This window comes from Adiantum capillus-veneris, chromosome 16 (assembly GCF_014529385.1).
Source record: "Adiantum capillus-veneris isolate H3 chromosome 16, ASM1452938v2, whole genome shotgun sequence".
NCBI classification, from domain to species: domain Eukaryota; kingdom Viridiplantae; phylum Streptophyta; class Polypodiopsida; order Polypodiales; family Pteridaceae; genus Adiantum; species Adiantum capillus-veneris.
The window spans coordinates 31,630,453-31,641,037 of NC_140946.1; the positions used below are offsets into that span (position 1 = coordinate 31,630,453).

At 44.6% G+C, this 10,585-nt stretch overlaps 1 protein-coding gene across 2 annotated transcripts; it reads left to right on the top strand.

Annotated features, from left to right (window-relative positions):
* The first annotated feature begins 7,173 nt into the window (after positions 1-7,173).
* Positions 7,174-9,895, top strand: LOC147438815 (methyltransferase FGSG_00040-like). Of its 2 annotated transcripts, XM_086484201.1 has the most exons (2): positions 7,174-7,528; positions 7,799-9,895. In XM_086484201.1, exons 1-2 carry the CDS (start codon positions 7,228-7,230, stop codon positions 9,292-9,294), a joined length of 1,797 nt encoding a protein of 598 aa, XP_086340327.1. In that variant the 5' UTR covers positions 7,174-7,227; the 3' UTR covers positions 9,295-9,895. The 2 variants fall into 2 exon arrangements, with proteins under 2 accessions (XP_086340327.1, XP_086340326.1); XM_086484200.1 differs by having other exon boundaries at positions 7,174-9,895.
* The last annotated feature ends 690 nt before the right edge of the window (positions 9,896-10,585 follow it).

Here is a 10,585-nt window from a genome sequence, read left to right on the forward strand (position 1 = left end):
GCAGCAGACGAGGAAGAGAGAGAGAGAGAGAGAGAGAGAGAGAGAGAGAGAGAGAGAGAGAGAGAGAGAGAGAGAGGTTCGATAGCTTGAAAAGAAAGTACACGCTATGCTATTTTTACTTTGTGTAAACATCCTTACATATAAACCAATGTTTTCCATGCAGACTTAACTTGCAACTGGACTACTGACTGCATGTATAAGGGACTGTGCCCACAGGCTAAGACACCACTAAACTCGGGCTTGCATACCCAACAGCAGGCCCGTCGGGAAATGAAGAAGCCGACGGGCCCCGCAGGGAGAAATGGAAAACCCGAAGGGCTAACCGGTTCTATAGGTTTTTGCAGGTCATAATCAAAGTCACGTTAATAATAAACGTGATCACGTGATTCTTTTGTGTAAATACTATAGTTATTGACATAATCACCCAATCGTGATTACGTTAATGAAATCCCTGCAAGTTTCCCAAGGCTCGATTGAGGCAAACTGAAGTGCGCAAGCGAGAGCATGTGTGAGTGTGTGAGTGATGGAGGAGAGAGGAGAAGAGGAGACCTTGTGTTTGCAGGGGCTGAAAACTCACTCCTCTTTATGTGAGCCCCCTTATTCTATTATGTACATAAGGAATAAGTATAGTGGGCGGCCACCTGGCCTAACCGGCCACATGGGGCTTTACCCCAACAACCTCCCACGTAAAGGCCAATGTGTCCGTGAGAGAGAAAAGAAAACCGTACAAAACCTGTACAAGGACATCACAAGTATGACCTCAACCAACGCCCACTGGCTCACTGAATCTGTGTGCATCCAGCTCTAATTGTAGAGGAAGTATAGAGCGATCGACACCATACTCCTCACCAAAGCCGCACACATCCTGCAGGTATCTCACCATACGCTGCAAAGTACCCCTATGCTCAAGGCCAACGTCAGTCACTGCACGACTAACTGCTCCCACTGCAAATGCACCTACTACAATTGCAATGTCGGGTCTTGAGATGAGTATCTCGTACATGAAACTCCCGAATGCTGATGCAATCGATCCTAGCAATATTTGCCAATTTGACCATCTCATTCAAATCTGGCTCAGAACTCCACTCATGGAAATCACCCTGACACCCGAACTCCGATCCCTGGAATCCATCCTCATGTCCATTGCATGTCACATGCGCACCACGAGCATGTGTCTGTCCTGAACCCTGTGTGGTAAGAGCAATGCCTAGCTCTAACTCACATACATCAACCTCTGGCCTAAGCATATCCATGAATGACTGAATCACGGTTGAATCCTCGACACTCAAGCCATCCATATCCGTCATCGTATCCACAAATGACATGCCCTGTTGCACAACTATCTGCACAATTGGCTCAACATGCTCACAAACTGGAGCATCATGCAACCTATCCGCAAAGGAGACATGCCTCATCTCTCTGCATGGCTGCGTACTCACAAAAACTGTGTCGTCTCGCACATGATGTACTCGCATCGCATGAATCGCGCCAACACTAGCACCTCTAGCTATGACTAGCTGTCCACAATGCAATATGAAACTGTGCTCATCCAGCACTACCTGGCATCTGATGTCTTGTAAGTGACTCACATAGATCAAGCTCTGCATCAAACCTGGCACATGGCGTACATCTCGCAACAAGTATGATGCACCACTCGACAACGATAGTCTGACATCTCGTGCACCAACTATGTCATGCACTGGACCATCAGCTAGACACACATGTCCAAGCATACCACTAGCATATGTGCTAAACCACTCACGACTCGGTGTGACGTGAAACCTAGCACTCACATCTAGTATCCAATGCGAAGGTAATGTGTCGTCAAAAACCGACATAAGAAAGTCAAGAGTAAACATGGAAGCAAATGCAACATCTCCATCATGTGTAGCCACATACGCTACATCTGCTCCCCCATCATCCAAAGTGATAGCATCCCTCTTGTGTTGTCTCCTGCGCTGTCTCATCCGCCAAAAACAACGCCTACGTACATGCCCTGTATGACCACAATGCCAACACACAACATCTCTATGTCTGCAAGATCGTCCTTTGACTGTAGGCATATCTATAGACTCATTTGTGCCAAAAGCATTGCACAATCTTTGCCATAACTCTCTAGTTGTACATGCATCCAACCCAATGCTATAGACAGACTCACCAAGGTGTACCAAGATCGTCAAACGTGTAAGCTCATCCAAGTCCTCCCACTCATCGTCAGTCATTGACTCTGGCCTAGCATCCATGCCCTGTAGTGGCAACACTTGGCCCAACTGAGTCAATGCATCATGCATACCTGCTTTCCAATGCTCAAAGTTTGAACCATCAAACTTTGTATGGAAAAGCACAAACCCAGACAATGATGTACATGCCAAATCCATGGCGATAACCTGTGACAAGACCAAGCACAAATCGATCAACTGACAATAGCCAAAGCCTAGCTAACTCATACACCAAGTACTCCCAAAATACAACATAAGCTGGCATAAGATTTTTAAGAGAAGTATCATCAAATATGGGGATCAATGTAATTAAACAAAGTGAGAAAAACCACTCAAATGATGCCAAAACACCCGCTCTAATCCAAGAGCACTATGTGGTAATCGATGAAACTATCATCAACAATCTCCCTCCTGAAGAGATTACCACATGTATGTCAAATGACATAATCCAGTGAGCAAACACTCTCACAATGCAAAGCCAAAACACTATGGCAAAGCAACCACCGAGTGCCAAATGCAATCAAAACACGATTGCAAACCATGCGCATAAACAAATAAAATCACAAGAAAATCCGGCAGAGTTTCGGCAGTATTTGGCTATCTAACCATAATAACCATACATGCCATAAACATGCTCAAAACCATGAGCAAATCATACGCAAAATCTGCACTCAAGTATACATGAGCTGCCCCAAAGTCTCAACTCCTTAAACTTGGAAAACAAACCTGTAATCCGAAACACAAAGTGCATCAACCGCACTCTACAAGCGAAGCATATATTAGCATAAACCTGGATGCAAACCAACCAAAATGTGACACAAATTGATGCTCAAAATAACTGAAAATCAGCCCACATATGCCATTGCAAGGCGAAGAGTACCATCCGCCGAAAAGCGCGCATCATGTGCATCCAAATGTGTATCAAAGAGCATCCAAATGAGCTGAAAATTCAACTCACAATCATGCCAAAAATGCTTGCAAAACTCTCTGCAAATCTATGCACCACACTTTTCGAAATCTGGTCAATTGCATAACTCAATGCACGTAACCTGTGATGAAATCACTCTCGAACCTGAGAGTCCACAAGAATGCATACATCCACGAACTGTTCTCAATGTGTGCGCATAAATGTGAAAATATCAACCCACACTCTCTTCACCGAGAGCAAAATATCAATGCACAAAACAAGAGAATTACAAAGCTCAATCAGAGCTCTCCGAATGTAGCAAATCACCACAATATGCATACATAATCTTCAACTTTTCGAATACCATGCAGCCTGTCAGCTCATATCTTCCAAACCGCTTAGAATTTGCAAAAACTTTCTTCTGCAAATTTGTAGACCACGCGAAAACGGTTAAGCCATGCAAGAATGGACCTAAAATTTGCTATTTATACAGGTCAAAACAGATCTGTAAAAATCTGCACATGTGTACCCTAGACATGCAGGCAGTCTGAGTGACGTATCTCAAAATTGGGAAAGATTTTGAGAGAACTTTATTCTGCAAAGTTGAAGCATATAAAAAACCAGCCCACAGGTCGAGAATCGGCTTGAATAAAGACGTTTTGGTAGGCCAAAACATATCTGCAAAAACGTGCTGCAGTTTTTGCTGCTTCTCCGCTTGCCTCTCCGCTGAGCTCCAATGGTGCTCCCAATCCCTGAGCTCTAATACCAGTTGAAGTGCACGAGCGAGCGTGTGTGAGTGTGTGTAGAATAGAGGAGAAGAGGAGACCTTGTGTTTGCAGGGGCTGAAAACTCACTCCTCTTTATGTGAGCCCCCTTATTCTATTATGTACATAATGAATAAGTATATTGGGCGGGCACCTGGCCTAATCGGCCACATGGGGCTTTACCCCGACGCAAACGATGGGCAAAAATCCTACTGGCCATCAAAAGTATTATGCTAAGCTAGCAAAAAGTATCGACTCAACAATGTCTCTTAAACACCAAGTAGAATTTGTCACTCTACTTTGGGAGAATGAAATGGACTCAAGACCAGACATGCTTGCGGCAGCTAAGTCTCCCAAGCCACAAATGGATTAGTCATCCATCTTGGAATGATGTCGTAGGGTAAAAAAAGATCCTCTACCCGCAAAGAAACATCAACTAATGATTAAGGCTTTATCTCTTCTACCTCATAGTCTAGGACGACTATACTAGAGAGGTAATGTCGTAAAATCTAATAATTAACCAACCCAAATGATTTTCTCATGTTAAACTGATCATTTAATGTGGGAGAATAAATAGGAACAATGGTTAGAATATAGATATGTGCTTATGGATCTATCTCAACAGGGGGCCAAGGTTAAGGGGTCCGAATGAGACTCATGTTCTGTCAAAGAGCAAGGCTAGCTAATGTAGTTGAAATACCTTAGGATTAGCTTCATTAAAGACCTCCAAAGGTTATTGTTAAAATTCATTTGACCTTAGGTAAGCTAGGGCTATGCTTGAGGTGGTGGGAACCTGGCCCAAGCTTGAGGTGCTTTCTCACTAAGGTGCTTGAGGTGCTTAATGACTAAGGTGCTAAGGTGCTCCACGACTAAGGTGCTTAAGGGGTTCAAGGTGTTCTCAAAACTCAACATGATCCCTACTCAAGGGGGGGCAAGCCCTCATTGTAGGAGCTAGAGAGAGAACACACACACCCTCACACAAGTCAATCTAGCCTTGCCTAATGAAGCAACATGGACACATGTCAAGTTCCTCTCCATGTTACCCTCATAAAGTTCCTAAAGCCTATTGGTTGGCCTCTCAAGGGGTCCAATGATAAATTAGCTAATTTAATTAATTGTGTATGCATTTATCAAGTCCTCTCTCTCAAAGGGGAAAGGGGGACACTTTTCCCAATGCTAGCATGGTTGCTTGATGTGCACTCTGCTTGTGATTGGCTAGGCTTGAATGGGTCCAATGAGCTTCCACCATGAGCTAGAAGAGGGGGTCGACCCAAGCAAGGAGGGGGCTAGCTTGGGGGGTATACTCCCCCCCCCCCCCCCCCCCCCCCACACACACACTCTCTCTCTCTCTCTCTCTCTCTCTCTCTCATTGTGTGAGGTGTAAAGTGCAAGAGCTTCATCTTCTTCACCAAGCTTGTTGAGAAGTTGAGAGCCTATACCAACACTCTTGGTTATGGAATGCAAATCCAACCAAGAGCCATGCTTCAATGCTTAAGCTTGACATCTTCTCCATCTTCATTACTATGCTATTATGTATGCTAAGCAAGAAGAGTGATGATAAGTGAGGAACTATTTCTTTCTCCTATGAATATTTCTTCTCCCTCTTCTCTACCCTCATTTCCTGCTAGCTCTCTCCACCTTCAAAGGTGTTTGAGGCCTTGGGACTGAGACTAGGGATAGTTAATGCTTTTACCAAGGATTAAGTTATACTTGGGATGCATGAAGTTTCCCAACTTCATTGCATCACCTAGGTCACAAGGAACGCAATTTAAGATTGTATTGTACCAAGTCTCTCTTTATGGGAGAATCTATATTACAAAAGCCTATTGGAGGGGGGACCGGCTCCACATAAATCCGGTCCTCAATTGTTGTTGCGTTCTCTAATTCTCTCTTTTGCAAATGTATTGTTCATGCCAAGTTAATTAAATAGATGGTTATGTTGCTACCGCTAATTAAGTTCACCCTCTATGTTCTCAAAGTAGTCTTATGAAAATGCTCACTCTAATTATCTTAATTCCGCTATTCTCAAAGTTCATAGACCCTTTCCATTACATCATGGGCCCCTTCTCCGATTTAATTCTTGGTATAAACAAATAACTTTTGGTCATGACAGAGTATCTCACATGTTGGTGTGAAGCAGTTGCTTTAGCGATGTGATCACCGCAAGCTCTGTAGCTCATTCCCTCTTACACACAATAATCTTCATGCATGGTTGTCTAGGCTCTAGCCTATCTTCTGTTTGATCAAGGCCCTCAAGTTTGCATATTGTAACTTCAGTGCTTGGCATCAAACAACTTTTCACATCACCATACCATCCTTTGACCATTGGTTTGACGGAACTCATGAATTGCACTATCATGCAAATTATAGCATCTTTTGTAGACCTTCTACATCAAGACTGGGATGAAATCCTTCGCTTTGTTCTGCATGCTTACAATACCTCATTCCAAGCATCTACACAAATCAGTCCTTTGTGGGCTGCTCTACACGACCGCGATCCTCGTGTGCCCCTTGATATCCATACCCTCAATCTCTCACCTTCTAAAGTTGATGTTGTGGATAGGCTGCATTATCTTCAGAGAACACAACCATTGTTGCGTAGAGTTATCCTCCATAATCTGCATCACGCTCACTTCCTCCAAAAAAGGGGCTATGATGAGGGGTGCCGTATCACTAAATATGACAAAGAGATCTGTTTCTCCTATGCTACCCCATTAGAAAATAGGGTCTCAAATGAATCACTATCGCACAAATGGATTGGACCATATCGAGTTCTGAATCAACTACATTCGACCACCTACTGTCTCCAACGACTATCAAATGCATCAAAGAAGAGTCTCCTGTATCAACTACCTCTGCCTACATTGTCCCCTACTATCCATAGACAACCTAGGCCCGGCTCACACTGGGACGTCCGTCCCCATTTCTTTTTTACCACGGTCACACAATAGTTGTCACACACACACATTTTTAACTAAAGGCGCCGCCTGAAAGGTAGCAAATCACACATGGTTAGGTGGTAGAGCATCCGCATCCGACGCTGACCGTCAGAGTTTAAATCTGATGCACGCTCATGCGACACTTGCAATTGGCCAAGCCTTTTGGAAAGTAGACCGATGGGCTGAAGGCCATGTTTCTCTTTTGGTTTTGCCACCTGAGCATGATGAGGCCAAAAAGGGTGGCTTGTAAAAGAAAGTTATGCCACGCTGGCCAAGCCAGCTCACTGCATTTGTAATTGTCCCGAGCCATATTTATGTTGCATTCCACATATTTATGTGCGCGGGAGAATTCGAATTTTGAGTTTACCTTAACTATTTGTTGCCAGCGATCGGCAGCTATGGCGGACGTGCAAGCTGCAGCTGCTACCAGCAGCCGCTCGGGGCTGTGTGGAGAGCTCTTTCATGACGCCTTTCTGATTCCGTGGTCTCCTTCTGCGCCCCTTCGTGTTTGTGTCGGCCTCCAATTACAAGCCGACTCTGGCGTTCGCTATAACCGCGTTACATTGCACATCCACCACGCCGCCTCCTCTGACACACCTCCCTCCTCCGTCCAACGCTTGTATCCCAAGGGTGCCATGGTCTCTTTTCCTGGTCTTTCTGCAAAGGATTTCTCAAACCGGCTAGTCCACAGGGAGCCAGGTACATTCCCGTTTCTCACCGTCAAAGTTCCTTCCATGCTGCAGGTGCTTAGCTTCTTTCCTCCCACGGTTATGGTCACCTTTCAATTCATGGACTCCTCACAACTCAGAGACCAGGGAAACTATCATTTCAGACAGAAGAATTACGACGGTGCCGTTCAGCTCTATGGCATGTGCATCGACAAACTGGTTGCTTCTGGTGATCCGGCAATTGATGCAAAGTCGCTTGTATTGGCTTATTGTAACCGAGCGCAATGTTTCTTGTTGCTAGGCAGGTGGATCGAGGCTTACGACGATTGCATCAAAGCTCTGGAGCTGGATCCTCATCATGGTAAAAGCTCATTCCGTCTTGGAAAAGCACTGCACCACATGCAAGAGTACTCGTTAGCTTGCGATGTCCTGGAGAAAACTGGAGAACGTAACTGTCCTGAAAACACTGGTGGCGTTGTAGCGGAGCAGCTAGAGAAGTCTCGAACCTTTCTCGCTCAGAGTACATTGGGAAATTATGGCGAGTTTCTGCAGAAATACTTGACGAGTGCTGAAAGTTGCAAAGCAGGGCACAACGCTCCCGAATGCAGCGAGTACCTAGAACCTGTGGCCATACGCCTTACACCAGATGGTAAAGGGCGGGGTCTGTTTGCCACCAAGGACTTGAAAGCCGGGAGCCTGGTTCTGGTGAGCAATGCAATGGCCATGGCTCGGTGGAAAAACTCCAAAGACACTTTCCGATCTCTGCAAGGAGATGTGGTAACGGAGCTGGTGCAGAGATGCATGAGGTCCAAGGCGGATCTGCAACGACTAGACACATTGCCTGACTCTAGCCAGAGCAAAAGGACAGATGTCCCATCCATGTCTCTCTTTGGGCCTAATCAAGCTGCAAGAGCAGGTGTCGAACCGCCTCAAGGACACGCGATTATCCGGGACTGCCAGCTGGAAGACGTTGATGCAGAACGTATTGAGCGCATATTCCTCACTACGGGGTATGCATCAGATGGCGAACACAGGTCTGACTTGGCACGTGCGCTGATCGGGGCTGACTTGTTCTGTGGGCTTTGGCTGCTCCCCAGTTTTATAAACCACTCTTGCTTCTCGAATCTGAGCCAAATTGACGTTGGGAGGGCGGCTTTTTTCCATGCCACGAGGGATATCAATGCTGGCGATGAGCTCACAGTTTCCTACATTGACGCGCACGATTCCTGGGCATTATACAGGAGGCAGCGTTGCTCGCAGTTTGGATTTGAATGCCACTGCAAGAGATGTGCTGTTGAAGCGGCGTATGACGAGAAGATAAAGCACATTTCCAGCGTCTACACAGAGAATATGGTTTACAACTCATTCATAGATCCTGGTGCGCAAAGGTTTTTGGCTGGATTGGCCCCTCAGATAGAAGCTGTCATCCAAGACGCCAGCGATGAAGAGAAGTACATCATTCAAACCGCCTACATTGCCGCATACGTGAGCTATTACATGGAGATCAGATCATCGGCAGGGAGTTCTATATTGATCCATGAAGGAGAAGTTCCTCCCCCTGCGTCTTTGGCTCGCGCACTTCGTTTCTGTGTGCCTGGCCATTACAAGACTATTTGTCGCCTTCGTGATGAGCTCTATGTTCCTTTGGAGGTGAGCGACTTCTGCAGCTGGATAGGTTCCGACTGTGGCCAGAATGAACAAACGGGACTAGAGCTGCTTCGTCGAATGGAGGCGGGGACATGGCCATGGCAGATAAGGATGAACAAACAGATGGCACAACATGGGCTGCGCAACTAGTATTAAGGTTTTGAATTAACATTGTTCTACAGCTTGAGTAGAGGCCGGTTTGTTCGTATATAGAGTATAAGTTCTAATTTTCCACTGTTCCGGCACTTAGTTTGCCACTCAAATTACCACTCCCATCTGCAATAGCTGGTAATTCGGTAAAACTGCAGAAACATTGACACCATAATTGGCAGAGGTGACCGCACCTTACTGACAGATCAGATGCTCTATTTGACTCAACATCTCAAGAATAATTGGATTTAGCTGCTTTCTTGTCTAGCTACTTACTGTCTACACCTTGGAGATGCTCCAATGTCACACACACAGTACACAGAAAATCATCAGGAGTGGCATGAGTCTGATCATATATTGCACATGAATTCTCAGAGATTTCATTGGCAGCCAGAGTGATCCAAAACTGTGTCGATGGATAAAAATGCATAATGAAAAAGATCAGAAAAACTGCATTGTCTTTTTTGTTAAGAATGTTGAGAAAATGGAATTGATTTAGTAGCAAGCATTATAAATAAAAAACTTGCAAAGTTCTACGCAATTTTTGTTTGATTGGCATGTACGCTTATTTCACCCATTTCAAGTTGTACCTTCACGTGCATCACGGACTCATGTGTGCCTTATTTTCAGAAGGTATGTAATGTTCTGAATATCGATTGTTGCAAAGTCCTCACAAAGTATTGGGCACTAATCCCATACATTGAAGTAGCAAGGCAGTTTGCAAATGGAAAGAGGACCTTCAATTAAAAGATTCTCCTTATGAGTGCTCCAATGAGCTGACAATGGTATTTTAATCACATTCTTACAAAAATCTTATATCTTATCAAACAAAAAATCTCTAAAATTATTCTTAATTAGATCCAATTTCTTCTTTCTCCCTAGGCGGTACCAGAAGTAAAAAATATTTTCCAACGGATGGGTCTACAAACTTACTTTGAGCTGCCTCCCTATGGAGTGGACTTCAAAAGAGCTCATGTGTTGCTATCCACAATTACAAAAGAAGGAACAACCCAATTATGAGACACAAACTTAGGGGAGATTAAACCTTAAGGATATCAAAAGATATTATTGTAGAAGCCCTAAAGCTACCAATATCCGTCTAAGCAATGACTCATCAACAAAAGGGAACGGTCTAGTGTAGATGCCAAGAACTTTGGATCCAACTAAGAATTACAATTTTCTGAAATTGGTCTTGAGTACCTACTACCCATTGGAAACATTACCATTTGGCCTTTATATGTATTCATGCATTGATATTGAACGATACATAAAGTCTACTCCTCAATGAGGT

Coding starts and splice junctions, on each gene's coding strand:
- LOC147438815 (XM_086484200.1), top strand. CDS start 7,228: ATGGCGGACGTGCAAGCTGCAGCTGCTACCAGCAGCCGCTCGGGGCTG.